Raw genomic sequence first — 18789 nt, 5'->3', positions numbered from 1 at the left:
TGTGATTTGGAGTGTGTGTGTGTGTGTGAGAGATTGTGTGTGTGTGTGTGTGTGTGAGAGAGAGAGAGAGATTTGGAGTGTGTGTGTGTGTGAGTGAGTTTGTGAGATTGAAGGAAAGAGGACTTTGGAACTTACAATGGGCCAAAACCTTCCGTGCTAACAGAGGTTAAAGGGTAATTCAGATATTTTTTTCTCCAACCTGCAGCCTGTTTTCCCATGTTTTGGGGTCTAAGTGCCTGATGGGAACAACAATCTTTCAGATTGGTCACATGTGAAAGGCATAGCAGTTAAAATAACACCACAATGTATTAACAGCTTTCCAAGGCTTAAGGCCTTTTTTAAAAACACACTCGCCACTTAAATGATTATCTAAACTTTCACTCTAGTTAAGAATCATCAAAACACCATAATTGCTATCGAGGGGATTTTCTCCAGCAGCAGCGAGTTGTTTCGACCTGCTCCGGGTATCACTGGGCTGTGTATTGCCACACAGGACAGTACACTGGAAAAGCACCACAGAAGTAATTGGAGGGAATCCTTTATAAGATAAGTTAAGTGTACTTTTCTAAAGGATGACACATCTGACGCAGTAAATCTTAGATAACTCCAAACAGGTCAAAGCAAATACAAGGGATTATTTACAAACTATGTAAGTCTCTAAATCTTTTTTTGAACCACAGTGGTAAGGCAAGGGACTAAAGTAACACTCATATTTAATACACCTTTAAGTTCATCTACTTTAGGGACGCTGAGGTGTCTGCTTGGGGAAGACAGCTTGAGCTGCGCTGATGCTGATTATTCTGCTCAATACTGTTGATATAGTTATTAATCACATGGTAATTAGCCTCCATTATTTAAGAAAATAATTCTTTTGACTAAAAGGCTTTAATGGGAGTTTCTGTGATCGGTAATTGTAAACTTCTGATCTGTGAATAGACTATAAAATGTAGTCACAGCGGAGTCGGCGGGGTCGACCGCAGGCCACGGAGTCCGCGCTGTAATTGAAAAGGTCACGTGTTCGACATCCGCTACAGGCGTTCATCCTGTCAGCGCCGTTGCCTTGAGCGAAACCTTTACCTGCTCCGCTAATGGTAAGTCATTCCGGATAAGAGCATATGCTAAAAGCCTGAAATGTAAATGCAGGCCGAGCGCACCTCCGTCCTGGGAAGTCAATGAATTGCCCCCGTAACCATTACTGACTCAAATTAAAACAAATGATAGAGGGCAGGGTAAGTCCAAGGTTGAAAAAAACAACATCACCCTTAGGGTAGAGAGTATATTTGTTTTAGGTATTTGGCCATGAACTTGAGCCCTTTTATTTATATATACATATATATAAATATGCACACAGAGGACTATTTAACCATGGTTTAGACCACTTGATGTGTCAATACTCAGAGAACGGTCCTTTACTGTAATTAATGCATCCTGCAGATGTTGCTTTATGTGCTTGGGAGAGTTTCAGTCTAGACAGGCTGGCTGCTCAGACGGAGAGGCCCTGCTTTGATCCTTGATTAAAAACTGCGAGCTGTACATTCATCATGCTCTTGTTTCAGGCTCTAACTCTCGAGGGTCCTCGCCTGCTTTACGCTCCGTCCGTCCTCCTCCTTCTCCTCTTCATCTTCGTCCGTCTCTTGCTCAAGATCCCTCACTGTCGTGAAGGTCGCTCCAACCTCTTATCACCAAAAACACTAAAGGGTAATGGTGTCTCAGGCACTCGGCGAGCCACGGCGAACACTGTTTGCCCCTGATATTGTGGGTTTGTTATCTGGCCGTTATTGTTGCTGTCTCTTTGTGTCACCATCTGATAAGCCTCAAATGGCATTTAGGATGCATTGAGCAGCAGCCTTACAAACTGCAAACACATCAACAGGTCTTTGGTCTGACATTTATTGTCCTGTAATGAACACACACACACACACAACACAAAAAGAAGCCAGTAAATCAGTACAGAAGTCCTACAGGAGTCTCTACTGCAGACGGGCATAGAAACACTTATCATTGCTTTTTCTTTGCCTTGAATGTACGGCTTTTCAGCTCTTCTACCCGGCTTGTCTTTTGACACTGGTAGCTCAAAACCTGTATCTGAATTGCCAGGAAAGTGAAGAGGGGATTTGTTCAGTCTTGAAAACTCTTGGTTGGTTGACAAGTTTTTCTTCCCCAGCAGCATTGAGAGGAAAATAGAGTTTTGAAATCTCAGCAGTCTCCGGTAATCACTGAGTCATGATTGGTATTGATAAACAAAACCATAAACCCTGCAGCTATATAAGGGTTATTCTCTGCATCCTCCGGCGTCACATTCCTAGCTTACCGCACCTGTAATATAATCTCAATTAAAAATACAGTAAAGGTGTTTTATTTTGGCCGAGGGGCCTTGTGACTTGCGTGTCATTAGTTGACACTAAATATAAGACGAGCCAGGATTCAACGGGGTCTGGGCGGATGAAAGGGGAATGTGTTGACTCTCAACGTTTATTGGTTTGTTTTGTACACATGTGAAGCCAGCCGGTGCAAAGAGTGAACGTAAATGTTCCACGTGAGATGAGTCGGAACAGGGCGGTGCATTAGTTACACACACCATCATCCGGTGTGGCGAGCTGCAGGAGCTGAACACGATTTCACATTTTGATTACCTTGACAGTAACGGTGTATGCATTACGAAAGAATTACGCTGGTTTTATTGTAAGTCCTCAATACCTTTTTGATGGGTGCTTGAAGCACACTCAGTGGCTTTACAGCAGTGGATTTTGGGAAATCTCTCGCTGAACTGGACTGCATTCACAAAGGATCACTCTACAACTGCCGTATATGCCGTTTGTCCTCTCTCTGCCTCCCATCTTCCTCCGCCAGTCTTCACTTATTGATTGCTTGTTGTTATAAAATTAAATTGAAATGCCCATGCTCCAGGCTTTTGTGATATTGCAATATCACTGCAAAGTTCAGCTTTAAGCCCAAGTGGCACTTAGCACACCCTTCAAAAAAATTCAAACAATTCAACCACAGATGGGATGGCGTGTGGGAGCCGAGAGGATTTTGCGGATCCTTCCCTTTTTACAGTATACTGCGAGAGACACAACGAGGAGTTACAAATTTGCTTGTCCTGTTAAGAATGTTAGGTATGCAGTGGGCTATTGCAGCCCCATTACGCACGGAAGGCCCTGGTGTACAGTTGTCGATTCACGGCGAGAGACTCAGGCGCCCTCCTGACCCGTCCGAAAACTGGTCCCATCAGTGCTCGTTGATGCGGAGACCAATGGGCGTTTGTCGCACGGGCATACCAACGGGGATTAAAGGGATTGGATTCAGTTGCTGAGTGCTGTGGTTTTTAATGCCCCCCACCCCCCCCACCATGTCCCTCCTCCCTGCCGTGGAAAGACTGCAGTCTTTGTGACCAGCTCGTCCGAGCCAACCCGACCACCCCTGCCATGTCACGACACCATCTGATTGAGCATTAACGTAGCACTACAGCGAGAACCAGGCTACTCTGGGAAATTACTGTCTACTTTAAAGTAGTGTCTGGCTGCAAGCGTCTCTATGCACAGACCAGACGGTTACCTCTCTATTCATTCAGTCACAGCGTCAAGATTAACTTTCCTGTGGAGAAAATATAAAATGAATATCCCATTTTCCTCTAAAATACTTAATTTCACCCATAGAACAAAACTCCTCTGTCCGCGGACCCATCTGTACTCTTATTATGTTCCCCCACATCTCCTCTATAATCGTTTATATGATTATATCCATCACATACGTCAGATAAAGCTCTCTCCCATCACAGAAACACTGATTAAGCACCATGGCAACAACTTCTAAGGCCGCGTTCAGACAGCCTGCGTCGGCCGTCCGGTCTGGCGGATACGCAGGTCTTTCCATCCATTTTGAATAGGGGTATTGCGTATGGGTGGGGGGTACAAACTGTACAAACAGAACCGTATCTGTGAATTATAAAGTCTATGCTTCGTTTAGGGGTAGATAGATTTTTTTTTTTTTTTGTGTGTGTGTGTAAATGCCCTGTAAATTTTGAATTTTTCGGACAAACGCATGAGAAGAAAATTAACTTAGTTTGAGCCACGTTTCTGTATCAGGACCAAACTCGCGACATCTGGCGACGCAGAGAAGCTAACGCTCGTGCACGCCCTAGAAAACTAATCTCTGGGATGCTAAATGTAGCTTTTATCTGTGTAAATATCTGTTAGCAGAAGAATACAATTAATTACACAAATATAACATTTAATCCATCACTACATTTTTGAAGGAGGCCACGCCCATTTAGGAGACATGGATCGTGTACCATTACACACAGTTAGCGCAGTGTGTAATGCATTTGCATTAGGCTCTATGTAAAAAAATGGCAGAGAGAAACAGACTTATGAGTATGGGGGTTCCAGGTGAACTTGTGAAAACAGTTGCTTTAGATATTATTATTTTTTTCTTTTTTTAAACCCCTGATTTGCCTAAATAGTTCATGTTTCTACGGTACCACCGACGGCAACTGCATCATATCTTTACAAATGAAATAAATGTCTGACTGACTGACTGATGGTTGTGGTGGTTAACGTTGATATTGTTTACAAAATGTTCACCCTGGAGGCATGTCAAATTTTTCAATTTCCCTTCTTCCATATCTTTCTGCCACACTTGCAGCCTGAACTTGACTGGTACACCTTTGTCTGTTCCGTCTGCTGCACAACATGTGTTGAATATTTGAGGGATTTATGGAAGATCTTTTTCAGATACCACCGCTTTTATTCAATTGGTACAGCAGCGTGTTAATACTACTGGGATTAGGATACTCTACTAAATGTACAGTATATTCACACATGCAAAAGCTGTATTTACTTGTGTCTTGAGTCAGTTATGTGGGGGAGGAGTGTCAAATTGCATCAGGAGCTACAACAAGTATTGCTGGAAAGCCAAGAGGCCAGCTCTGCAGACAGCTTTTTGACCCCTGGCCTCAGCCCAACTTCCTTTTATTCAACCCGATTCAAAAATCATCACTCACATTTGTTTTAAGCACCGGGTGCACACATTCCCACACAAACCAGCGCCCCGTTCAACCATACATCACCTTGAATCTATTTCATCTCCGCCTGGACGCGGATGATAAGTTGATCCTTAGAACAAATTCCATCATAACGAACAATCCCTGCTCCTGGCAGGCACACAAAAAAAGCCTTGATGAATGAGCTGTTTACCTACTTGAGTGCATGTAGTGCCGAGTGCAGCCCTTGCCCGCCAAAATGCCTTTTTTATTATGAGACTACAGAGCAAAGTGCAGCACAGCTTGCCCCTGTGACCAGCCAGAGAGGAAATCTGATATTAGTTGTCAGGCAAAACATTCCTTATGAACAGTTCTCGAGTTTGAAATATCACACCGTAATGCAATTATAGACGGATAATAAATCTGCCCGTATTATTTGTCATTCTTTTTAAATGTGTTTTCTGCATCTTCGGAGTTAGTCACCTGCTGTGGTGTTTCCGACCCAGAGATCACCTGTCGGTGAAATCCGAAACGTCAAGCCCTTGCTTCCCATGTCAGGGAAGAACAAGCTAAACGATAACAAACACAGTGAAGGTTGAATGTTTTTAAGATTATTCTTTGTGCATTATAGGCCTTTTATTTCCACAGGACAGATGAATCCATGAAAGGGCCGCATTACGGAGTTGAACCTGCGGCCACTGCGTATAGGAGTTAACCTCCCATGTGTGCGCCTGCTCTGCTCTCTGAGCTAACCAGGCATTCAACCATGTGAAGGTTGAATGTTTGTGGTGCTAAGACAACTGGCTACTAGTGACAAGCCAAGTATACGTGTACTTTACATAAAGATATGTGTTGGGAACTGTGAGGCTAAAAACGTTACTCTCCTTACAGTCAGTGTTGCTGTTAAAACTCAGAGAAACAAAATTGTTTCTTTTCATCCACACACGCTCAAGGATTCCTAAATTAATCAGACACTTTGTCTGTTTCACCAGGCAGCTTTAGTATTGCAGCAGAGAGAACAAAACCCTGAGGCGTTGACTGGCCTCCCGCCAAAGTAACTTAGTCGAAATCTTTCCAACATTTGGCAGGTGGTTGGTCGGTCATTTCCCACCCAGCATGCACCTCACTGGCCTGGCCACAGATCAGACCAGCACCATCTCGGCCGTGTGGCTCTAACCTAGTAGCCCTGTCACTTTGCTAATAAAGAGACATGTGCTAATACACAGGAGCTGATGTAGCTCTGCACTGTGATTGTTGTTCCCTCATTGGAAGTGGCGGTTGTGTGAAAGCATGTCATTTGAGGGACAAGGTTACCGCTATTTACTGCTACATAAAAGGAAATGCAGGAAGGAAACGCTGCTTATGGTCATATTTCACAATTTGAGAAATACAGTGTGTCAGATATATAATGGAAACAACCAAAAAGCTGTGTTCATAATCCTGTGGAGTAAGTCATGTTTTCAAAAAAGCCCTGATTGCTTTTTTAAACGCCATTGCTGTCTTTTTAAAGCTGAAAAACACAGCGAGTTCTATTATATAACCAGGTGTCACTGTACAGGGACCCCACTTAGTTTTATCTAACACTATAAGCAATGCTCTCTCTCTCTCTCTCGCTCTCTCTGTTCTTTATTTAGCTCTCTCTCTCTCTTTTCTTTCTTTAGCTCGCTCAACCCCTTTGTTTTATCTAACGCTAGCACCGCTCTCTCTCCCTGTACATTCTCTAGCTCGCTTCACCGCTCTGTTTTATCTAACGCTAGCATTAGCACCGCACCACATAGCGCTCTAATATTACTGTAGCAGTAGCTGTTGTTACAGCAACAAAAGTTTCTCTCGGCTGCTTGTTTTTAAAACCAAAACACTGCCAGCTTCTTCTTTTTGTAACAAAAGCTCTCTAGTCCAGACTTTTTCTTGTCAACAAGACGCAAAGTGTGAACATATCCTAACGCAGCGGTCCCTAAATTAGTTTGACGGTTTCGGCATCGGCCCCTACAGACAGAAGTTCCCAAATATGCTATTCATGACCCCTCTTCACCCTCGGATGTTTGTATTCTTTGGGTTTGGCGCCAGCTGCAGGATAGACATTTCACCAACTGTGAATTCTCCAGGCAATAAACTGCTCTTCACACACGGGCTCAATTAGAGATTACACGGATGTTGTGCTTGGTAGCTGGCAGGGTAAAGTCTGGAATATCCGGTCCCAGTAGTTCCAACATTTGCGTTTTCACATGCAGCACATGCATAACATCTAGATATTATGCGTGGCATTGCTGCAAATTAGCTCTGCACACACCTGGATTGAACATTTAACCCCGGGAGCTTAAATCAATTTTAGATATATGGTTGGCTGTTTTTCAGCCTTCGGGTCTATTACAGAGCATCTCGCTATCAAAAGAAAAACCTCCCCCTCAGCGTCCTGCTCTCGGTGTCAGGGCCACCACTGCAAGTCAGATCCAGGTTCTTGGATTCGCCTCTACCTAACATGACCTCTTGGCCGCCACACAAAAGAATTTTTCCGAGCCGGTTGCAGATAATCAGTAATCTCCAGTCGCAGCATCTCTGCCAAGTTCACAATCTCTTCCATCTCCATATTACACTCTCTCTAGTGAATCACATCCCCTGTTTGCAGTCTAATTGTTCTTTAAAAAAAAAGAATGCCTTATCAGATTGTTCTGTGGTTGCAGCAATGTCTTGCACTCTTACGGTTGATTTCCTGTAAGTGTGGTGGGGACCGGCAGCTTAATCACTGCGGAAAAAGAGCATCAGCCCAATGCCCAAAATGTAAAAAATTTAAATGTCAGAGTGAATTTTAGGAGCCACTAGGCAGCAAGTGGGGGTGGGGTTGTGGGTGTTGGGGTGAGAAGCACTTTTTCAAAATAAAAGCCCCAGTGGATTAAGAAGTGGGTCGGGTGTTTAGACGTTTTGCAGGGGAGGCATTGCTGAAATGTCCGCAGCTAAAGTAGGTCGCGGTTAACCTTGATAAATATCTTCTACAACTGGAAGAGAGAAAGGAGCCTCTATAAAATGCTATGTGGTCATTTCTTTTCACGAGAAGGAAGGAAATTGTTTGGGGGGGGGGGGGATTGCATCCTTTTAAGGTGTTAAAGATGGTGACTAGACTGATTGAACTTCTAATGGGGGACATCTTAGTGCAGTGAAGGACAAACAAAGCTTATCCTTTGGACGGAGGTGATAAATTAAACGTCACCAAAACTTTTTGGTTGATAGTTGGAGTTTCTCAAAAGTGTTACACACATTTCTCACACATGAAGTTTAGGCCAAATAGATGTATTTCTCTTCCCATTTACCCTGCATGAGCAGAGTGGCCTCACAATCAGCCATTATCAATTAACTAGACAGGTTGAGGAAGACTAAATAGCTTTTAGTCCTGAATTTTCCCTCCTGTTGTTGCTTTTCCTCCTTTTGTTCCACTTGGTTAATTCTTTTATTTTGACACTCTGCGACGCTTTTCTCTGGTTTGTGATGAATCGTACTATATTAAGAAAACGACCTTGCATTAACATCATGTAGCTGGAGTCGCCCCGACGCTACTTTTATATACCGATCTTTCTCTCCGACAAACCATTTGTTCGCCCGTGCCACTCAAGTTTGGCATTTCAATTCGTGAAATATCTTTACTGAGACAAAAGAGGCTTTTCTCTTTATTGCCTGGATGTGGGCTTGTGGGTGGAAGCCCTATTGTATGTCCTTGCACAATCGTGTAGGCTCTGCACTCACTGACATTATCCGCTTTGGTGAACTCTGAGCTGCGACTTAGTCAGAAGATTGATTTCTCTGCTTTATATCCTTCATATCCGCCATACTGCCACGCCAGCTCTTGCCCACCTTTGGCACACAGCGCTATAGGCAGCCGGCCCTTTATTGTCACCTCATTGTAGAGAAGTGATTGATTTGAGCTCTTAACGGCTGTATTTACAACGGAGCACTGTATTTGCAGTTCGCACGGCTTGCAGCTCCTTCTCACACAGTGTGATACCTGATCGGAGGCGTTATCAATGGCGCTTTTGAGGTGTTGCAGCTTGCCTCGGCTGACTAGATCAACGACGGCAGGCTTTTTGTCTCGATTTTTGAATTTGAGTAAATGTTAGGTCAGTTTAGTGCATTTACATATTTAAGTTTGTCTTAGTGTCCATACCCCTGCAGAGAGAGGAGCTTAGTTTCGGCCACTGCAGCACCTTAAACCACAGGTTGCTTCAGTGCTCTGCTCAAGACATGCTGGACATCCTGAATGTGATAGTCCAAAACCAACTTATCTCACCAACAAACCTCTCCTGTCAGTGCTGAGGATCAAACCAGGCATGTCGAACATTTTACGCTTCCAGCTTCTTAGATGGAAGGATTTCACGTGTTTGTTTGTTATATATGATTTCATATTTTTGGGTTCAGGACAGTTGGTCGAAATTTCAATTCATATCCTCTGGGTTTTGGGAATTAGAACGGTGAATTTTTCCACTATATTCTGGCATAGTGTAGTTCCAACAACTAGCGGACTAAAACAAAATAATCTGCAGATCTTTTAACACCACGTAGTGATTTTCAGTGAACCAAAGTTATTAAAAAGTCAGTTGGTTTCTACAGGTTTTAGACACAAACTAACATCTAAAATGATCAAGTGTTAATGGCTCGTTTTGTGTAATTCATCATGGTTTTATTTTAGGGTGGAATCTCTCGGCACCTCATGATTCGATTTGATTCTGATTGATTTGATGATCGATGCATCTCGATGCAACAATTTCTTTATGTACGTTTCCATGTGTGATTAAAAAGATATACATATAAATCTGAGTTTGTTAGAATTTGACACATACAGTATTTGTCACACACAGTATTTGTCACACAAGTTTTCCATTATTTTCCCCATCCCTATTTCATCTATCCTACATCCGTGCTCTAGCAACACAAACATACCGTATTTGTTTCGCTGTTTGTTGTCTACTGCACACTCATTATTTTGAGTTGCCTGTAATGAAGTTCACACAGGAACTCGGGCTCATCCTTCCTTCTGCATTCATTTTGAATCACTCCGGAGTAAAATGGAAATGTGGATGCCAAGCACCCTGGCTGTAACGTCCATGGGGATCAGCGCTAGCATGGTTAATGCTGTTACACCAGAAGTGGCTAATGAGCTATCCTTCCGCTTTACCTTTTGCATACCTCCCTGTAATTATTGCCTTCAGCTCCCGCGAGGGCCAGCGAGGGAAGCAATGCATTCATTCTCATCCAGGAAGAATAGAAAACCAGGCGCCATGCATACAATGGACACTTAAAGTGCTCAAGGGTCTGATGGAGTGGATGGCTTTACCCAAGCATAGCTAGGGATGTTGCACCTCATTTTTAGACAAAGCCATAGAATGCCTCATGGTATAGCATGGTATAGGCTATTTGAGGACAGGGTCTCCCAAAGGAAAACAGCAAATCTGTTTACTTATCTTTTTGTTGCCTCAGAGCAAATAAAAAGCAATCCAGGGGGCCCGTTTGTGTGACGTGCTGCTGTTATTTAACACCCCATTGCAGTACAAGTAGACTTTATATTTCAAAGTTGCGGCTTTCTGTCAGATCTCTTAAGATCTCAACGTTTCCTAACATTAGGCAGCTTATTTTCACTGAGAAAGAAAAGAGAAGAGCGAGACATAGCGAGTGCTTTGTTGTTTGGCAAACAGTCAGCTGTTCCTCAAAGTTCCCGGGCACTTCAGAGCTTGTGTTTGGAGTTTTAAAACTCTCTTGTGGCAGCGAGAGAGGCAGTGATGTTTCCTGATTCCTGTACGGGACTCTCACACCGCCTCATATCACTCAGACGGGTGTGATCGCCGGTTACATGACTGACGTCTCAAAAGTGGAGTCGGCCTCAACTTTCCGGCCCGATGCAGCCTAAACACACTGAAAATGAACGGAAAGACGTGTTCACCGCGCCGTGCGACAACCAACGCCAGCTGTGTGAAAGCAGGCTTGAGGTATTCAGTTGTTGGAGGCAAGCAACGCCACAAATGAATGATAGGGAGTCTAAAGGGCTCTCTCCAAGCACTTTATTGTTTGCATTATATTTTTACGTTAGTTGTATTTCTTGCTGACATTTCATGGTTCTGACAGGAGGCCCGGGCTTTTCAACAACTCTCCTTCACTCCAAATCTCTGCTGCACATGTGTCTTGCTCAAAAGGCCTCTTGGAAGTCGTCTGGGCTGGAGAGAACAAGTTACTGTCCTCCGCCTTGGCTTGATTTTGCAGAGCTTGAGCCCTGATTAGAACTCACACTGTAAGACTCTCGTTTACCTTCCTTGGGTGCCTCCACGCCCCCTGCCAGTTGTGAAATATGTCTTTTTTTTAATTTTGATTTAACAAAATGTGTAATTAAAAAACAAATCTTGAAAGTGATTGGATTGCATCAAAGGCATTTTCAAAGAGTCTGTAGAAGGGGGGTAACATTTAAGACCACGTGAACCACATGAGTCAAATGGTGTCATCTGCCTTGTGGCGTTATTTATGGTCTTTTGCACGTTTGGGCAAACTTATTTTTTTACCACATGCTGATATAATATACCTTTATGTGTCTGTTGTTTGGCTTTGCTTCTATGACTACATGCCGTTTGATCCATATATCCCAGCACTGCTGTATCATTTTTTTTAAATCGTCATTGCAATATTAACTTGGGCAATAAACCCAATGCTAGAGACACTCAGAGACGTTTTTGTGTAAATTGAAAGAAAACCTCAGCAGAAAACTGCACTTTTAAAATGTAACTCTCTTTTTTTTGTCTTTCATAATCCAATGTTCAATTTGTTAAAAGTTGGAAATGATTACCTTCCATTTGTTTTGAATTCAACAAGCAGTTTGATGTATTTCAGCAGAATACTGAAGGTAGCACAACTACAAACACTTTCATTAGTTTTAGTGATATCGTTATCGCGATATTCAACAATGTTATCATCATTTAGTTCAGCCCTTATACACACACTTTCTTTCTGTGTCCTTTTTTGTATAAAAATCTGCATTTCCAACATACTGAGGCCTGCTCCGCTCATTCATCAGCACCAGACTATTTTTCTCTTCTCACCATTTGCTTTGGATCCCACAGGCAACAGCTCACGCTTGCACCTGTTGCTGTTAAATAGTTTTGAGGCCTTCGTGGGAAACGGATTTGACGAGAGAAAGTGCCGTCAGCGCTGCTCAGAGGCCGAGTGACCTCGTCTCTTCCATGTGCAGCTGTTCATGTCGTTGACAAAGAGACCCGCAGCCCTTCCAAGGGCCCGGGTTGGCATTAACTGGCTTCACGTAAGCAGCCATTTTATAGAAAAATAGATCTTCCCAAAGGTAACCTCCATTGTGGGAGCTAAGCCCTAATTTTCTGGAAGCCACTGTGACTGGAGACAGGGTCAGGGCGGACCTGACGCTTCCTCCTCTGAGATGTTATTTCACTGGCAGAGGAGGGTGGATAACGATCACGGAATTTGGGGCATCACTCTTTATTTGTGCTTCACTTTTCCATTAAATTGGGGAGCGCTTTTGAGACATGACATATAACAAGAAATAAAAGCTGGTAAGGTCAGGAGTGCACATCCTTGCTGGCTGGAAGAATAAAAAACGGGAAGTTATAGTGAATAAAACCATTATACAACATAAATGCATAAGAATGCCTATATGTGATTAAAAAAAACAAATGTTATGTTTACAGCTCGTACATTGCCTCGTACATAAACCAAGCATCGTGTACCATTTATTTATTTATTTAACATAGCGGACATGTTGCATGAAAGGTGAACGCGCTAACATTTATTTTTCCTATCAGCAGCCTGATAGAAAGGAAGTTCCTAACCATGTGACACACGCACTCTTTCTTCTTTCAGGGTTTTCAATCTGTTTTTCACACAAACAAGTTGAGTCCCGAGAGGAGTTTGCTGGCTTAAGTGTGATTTTTCAGCAGAAATGTCTAGTGAGCTAAGAACAAATGTAATGAAATGATGATAACGGAACAGCGTAGCAGGGAGCGATGAGGAACATTGCATCTTGGATGACTGGGAGTTAACATTGACATCCTAAAAGAGTGAAAAACCTACTTAGTGCAGCTTTTGGGAGTACATAATGCAGGAAGAAATCCTGGCTTCCTGTGTGTCTGAACCGTTTGGAAGCAAGCAAGCGAGTGGAGGCGGACTACCTCCAGTCTTGTCAGCAGTCTAAACCGGACTAACTCTCTGACAGGTGATGAGACGCGGCAGAAGCGCTAAACTGACAAGCTGTCATGCAGTGTTTTTCCCCTGGATATCAGTTTGTGAAAACATGCTGCCTGCGTTCATCCACAGGAAATCTAGAGTCCTTTTATTTAGGTGGGGAGGGGAAACAATTGGCTCATTTCAGTTGTGTTTGTGAGCAGGATTTTGGTGACTGACCTTATTTTCTCACGCCAGGATAGTTTTGATTGCTCATCTTTAAAGAGCTTTCCTTTTTTATTGGTGTATTAAAGCACTTAAAAGTACCACAGAAGTGAATTTTTTTGTTTGGCGGCCTCACTATATCTTCTTTGTCAATGACGGGATGAAAATAACCTTTTCATCTCCCAGCCACAGTGCCTTGTAAATCCTCAAATTCAAACGCTGCAGGGTTTTTCTCAAGGTTCTTTTAAGGGTTGCCTGGCAAAATGTGTGATAGAGTAATTGCTACTTTTAACCTTTAATCTCCTCCAGGAAAAGTCAACAATGCATGGATCCTGTCTTAACAATGACACAAAGAGATATTAAAAATACAATGCCCCCTTTGTCCTCTCCAGGTGCCATCCTGGGACGCTCGGAGACACAGGAGTGCGCCTACTACAACTCCAGCTGGGAAAAGGAGCGCACCAACCGCAGCGGCATCGAGCCCTGCTATGGCGAGAAAGACAAGCGGCGGCACTGCTTCGCCACATGGAAGAACGTCTCGGGAACCATCGAGATCGTCAAGCAAGGCTGCTGGCTGGACGACGTCAACTGCTACGACAGGTACGCGGGAAGCAGCAGCAAAACGACTAGAATATCTCCAAATGAAAGTCAGGCTAAGTCTTTTGAAGAAAAACAAACAGGCAGAAGTTGTACGCGGACCGTCTGCAGAGCTGATGTAACGCGCGCAGAATGGATCTTTTAACTGGCTACACTAGCTGCACACACACGGCGTCGGATTGTGTGAGTCATAGGCGAGACGGGGAGCTTTTGGAGCGTCAATCTACTGTCTGCTGTTATCAGAGGATGCAAGTGTGAGAAATAGAATCTCTCAAAACCAAACTACCAATACGCTCACTGACAGTCAATCAGTCGTTTCCTGTCTGTCGGTAGTTTAATTGAAAAGGCGTATAAACGCGATATGAACCATTTTTGTGTGTATGGGCCGCACACACCCCGCGTAAAAAAAAGGAAGACTGCCCTTTTTAACGCTTGTACGGCGGATCTCCGCAGAGCTTTGCTACCCCCCCTCTCTCTCCTTTCATGTCTTCATCGGTCCTGTCAAAAATTAGAGGCCGAAAATGCCCCCCAAAAATTAAATAAAACAGGAAATTGTCTGCAAAAAATATCTGGGGAATAAGACTAGAATATCACCAAATTAAAGTCAGTCTTTTGAAAAGTTAGTTATGGTTTTAAAACAAATTAAGGTTTTGCACCTTCAAAAGTATTTTCCTCAATTTAGCCTTTAGAAGTCTTTAGTTTTTCACCGTGTTTCTCTGTCACAGGGTGCAGCGTTATGAATGCAGCCCCAAAAAACAATACAAAATCAGCATCCTGTTTGATTAACCAGCAGTCAGAGATACAAATTGTTTTTTGAATATACATGTAATTCCTTTTGCACTTCACACGTTTTGAGTGTCCTCAAAACTCTGACATTTGGCTCTCAGTCACCTGCAAAATATCCTTTTTCAATAAGAAACTGATCAAATCTCTGTTGTTGATTTTTATGGGAAGTGGCTGGTGTCCTTTCAACACAGTGTATGATTTGGGATTTAAAAGACACATCGTCAAATACCAAAAAAAGAAGGTCAGACTGAAAACATGACAAAGACCACCAATGTATGCACCTACTTCTAGAGCACAAGCATTTAACAGATTTGAACTGTATCTTAAATGATTGTACATGTCCTCGCTAAAAAAGCTGTGCAAATGTTCATGCCAGCACATCACAAGGAGGGCTCGACTCTGAGTCCACTTCTAAGCACCGTGAGCACAGTTTAGTCCCTTTGTTTGCTTCCCCATCTGAATGCCTGGCACAAGGCGGCAGGTTTTAAGTACCAGGCAGAGGAAAATTGAAATTTCTGTGTGAATCTGTACTGAAAACGCATCCAGCCTGATGTGCGCGTCCAACCCCCAAACAGCGAACCGATGTTCCGAATGTCTTCTCATCCTAGTTTCTTCCTCGCTAGAACATCAACCTGGCACCAGATGCTAGTTTGAGCCAGTTCTGCTCGGGTGTTTTTGGCATTTGATTGGTGAGCGATAAAGTTGCTGTAGATTCTACAGCCCGCACAGTTTGGGTACCTCTGCTCAGACGGCGCCGCCTCGCCTCCCTGGAGAGTCCCAGAGCAAGTCGAGGGCGGCCGCCACTTCCTTTGGCTTTTATCTGATGACTGTGTGAGTGTGAAAGAGAGAGCGAGAGAGAGAGTGTGCGTGTGTGTGTGTGATTGTTTGTTAGTGAACATGCGTGTAGGAGTAAGTTTATAAATGTTTTTCTTCTGCGGCAGAGAGGAAGCAGAGGAGTGTGTGTTTGTGTGTATGTACGTGTCTGTGTGTTGATGCTTTTTAGAAAATGCAAGTGAGTGCAGATGATGATGTGTGCGTGCGTGCGCGTGTGTGTGTGTGTGTGTGTGTGTGTGTGTGTGTGTGTGTGTGTGTGTGTGTGTGTGTAGTTAAGTGTGCACTCACACACTTAAATAAAATAGATTGCTTCCATGTCCTTTGCAGCGTGCAGAGAGGAGAGATTGGAGAGTTTCTTGTTTCTAATTTCCACCTCATGTCTTCTGCAGTAACGAGTGTGTGGAGAGGAAGGAGAGTCCTGACGTTTTCTTCTGCTGCTGTGAAGGCAATATGTGCAACGAGAGGTTCCTGTACACACCTGAACACACGCCCCCACAGAGCGGCCCGCACCAATCCACCGCCTACAGTATGTACAGCCCAACACATACACAGTAGTATTTCACTGACATTTACAGCAGGTTTGTACTGAAGCCACAGTAAAGACTGAAGTCTTATTTTCTCTGGGTATTCAGGATTTCGACACTTTAATTCCAGGTGAACCAGGACCTATGAAGAAAAACACTAACAGACAGTAGTAGGGAAAGTTACTCTTCAAAGTAGATTGTTGCTTTGGGAAAATATATGTAGTTAAATGTTTCTATGTTTAGATAAGATAAGAGAAAACTTTATTTTCTGCTCTCACAGAATGTTTTTTTTTTAATCGCCGTCTCCGACAATCAACAGATAAACATCTGTACATCTGTGCTTAACATCTGTATGGTCACCCAACAAACATCTGACACACCTGTACGTGAGACACACACACACACACACACACACACACACACGTACGTATATTTAGCTTTTTGTTTCACAAACCATTGCCACAACATCCAGGCTTTTACTTTGAAAACATCATCCTCCACAAAGTGTATAATGTAAGTACTCGTGCTTCTTTTATTTAAAAGCAAATGATACACGGACTGTTCTCACTTGATAAAAATTAAATGTTGCAATTTAGGAGAATGGATCTTCTCGTTATTGCCCACTATTCAGTGTCTGATTGTGTAAAATTAGCAGTTAAATCGATTTCATAGGTTGGAAATGTTTTCCTTTCATTTCCTTCGTTTTAAACTCAACAAGCAGCTTGTTGTATTGTAGCAGAATACTGAAAGCAGCAGAACTGAGAACACTTTGATATCTGGTTATTTATTATCGCAGGTAATATGGTGTTTTTCCTCACATCAAGCAGCCCTAGTTGCGAATGTGTTAGCATGCAGATAGTAGGCCGAAAGCACTACGATCAACCCAAATAATCTTTAGGAGCTATCACTCAATACAGTGAATGTTTACAGAGCAACAGATAGACAATACTTTAAGGCCAATAACCACACTGATAAGACTGAAATAAGCTAAGAGCAGAGATTAGTTGGTTATTTTCCCCAGAAGTTGCAACAACGAGTCTCTTGGTTTTTTTTCTTCAGTAATTTGAGCGTTAGCTCGAAATGACACACCTGATCTGCAGGGGATGCAGGTATGATTTTTTTTTTTTTTTTTATGGAAAGCGATGTCAACGCCTTGAGGACATCAAATGTCAACCAGTGGCAGTTCTGGTGTCCTTGCACTCATCACTTTACAGCTAAATTGTCCAAGAGGCCTGTCTCTTCGGATTCCTTTTAAATTTGACTCCCCGGAAAACCTGCAGACATCCTGTAGAGCAAAAACTCTTTGACAAACGCCCCGAGTGTCCCGCGGTGCAGCTGGTGCAAACCCCACAGTCCCCCGTTTGGGGGGGAGGGCTGTGAGGTTTGGCGTCCTAGCGTCGGCGCTTTGATAGCGCTGCTGATTCAGACTCTTACACCTTGTGATGGGAGGACAGGCTGAGCCAGCAGGCGCTACCCGGAGACTCCTGCAGGGGTCGGACACAGTTCAGAGCTCTGTTATTTTTGGCAGGCGGATTATGTTATGTCACAAGATGGATTTGCTAATCCTGCTGCGTGTGCGCGTGTGCATGCGTGTTTGTGTGTGTGTGTGTGTGCGTGCTGATATGATTCCTAAGCACAGTGGCTGTAAGCAGGGTTAGTGCTGCACTTAAAGTTGACGTAGCACAATGTCAGGCCATTGGCCATGCTGTTTTCTTTCTGTTTTCACCTTGACAATGTCTGTCATTTAAAAAAACATATTTTATTGCTATGTTTTTGTTTCTACCAAGATTGAATAAGCCTGTTATGAGTCATATCTCCTAATGATTTATTCTTCTATTTTCTTTCCACTGGCCTCTCTCTTTCTCTCCCCACAGCCACCTCCAATCCCTTTTCCCAGAATCCCCAGCTCTTCAGCACTCTGCTCTACTCCCTGGTTCCCATCATAGGCCTGGCCGCCGTCGTCCTCTTCTCTTTTTGGATGTGGAGACATCATAAACTGGCCTACCCAGCGGCCCTCGTCCCTACACATGTAAGTCTTAGCAGGGAGAGGAGAAATTAAAAACTACATAAGATTCTTTTTAAAAGTAAAATAAAACACAGCCTCTTTATACTCTGACAACAGTCCAATCCATGACGACTTCTTCTGCCTTCATGTCCACAACTCATCTGTGTGGTGCGTTTTTCCAGAGGTCACCTGTCAATAAAGCCGCGTGGCAGGGACTGTGGTGTCCTGTTTCTTCCAAGTTGCTGCTCAGGCAGTTAGTGTTTCTCTTTTTGTCTGTTCAGCCAACTGTGGCCACGTGGCCACTTCGTGTGTTAATCGCAAACAAAGGGGAAATCTAATAAATGCATCGGTTCCTGCAAATGAATTCTTTCTTGTAAACACATAACTTTAAGTGTGAACACAAAAGCCTGGGAATAAACATTGGAATAAAAGATAGCAGGGCTGCTCTATTATGGTGAAAAACATTGTAAAAACAATAAGTTTGTTCAATATTGATATCACGAATATTGCACTTGTTGACTTTTGGAATAATGTTGCATTTCTTGAAGTTAAAAAACACAAACGGGTTTAACAAAACAACAGTGAAAACAGTGAAATTTGCCTTCTTTTCCCATTCAGTTTTTTTTCCTTTCAGAACACAAGACGAGTCTACTCACGAAACGTAATGCGCGTGATAATAA

The 18789-nt window shown here is 43.2% G+C and overlaps 1 protein-coding gene across 2 annotated transcripts in view; it reads left to right on the top strand.

Moving 5' to 3' along the window:
• Window positions 1-18789, top strand: part of acvr2ab (activin A receptor type 2Ab) — a 48715-nt gene that overhangs the window by 9541 nt on the left and 20385 nt on the right. For both annotated transcript variants that reach the window (XM_034864887.1, XM_034864886.1), the window contains exons 2-4: window positions 13756-13963; window positions 15970-16106; window positions 17979-18133. In XM_034864887.1, the coding sequence (XP_034720778.1) occupies window positions 13756-13963; window positions 15970-16106; window positions 17979-18133 (500 nt within the window). The remainder of the gene's footprint in view (window positions 1-13755; window positions 13964-15969; window positions 16107-17978; window positions 18134-18789) is intronic.

Source organism: Etheostoma cragini, chromosome 24, assembly GCF_013103735.1.
Source record: "Etheostoma cragini isolate CJK2018 chromosome 24, CSU_Ecrag_1.0, whole genome shotgun sequence".
In the NCBI taxonomy this organism is placed as follows: domain Eukaryota; kingdom Metazoa; phylum Chordata; class Actinopteri; order Perciformes; family Percidae; genus Etheostoma; species Etheostoma cragini.
Note: the sequence above shows the minus strand (reverse complement) of the source record. Positions and strands in the feature narration are given on the sequence as shown.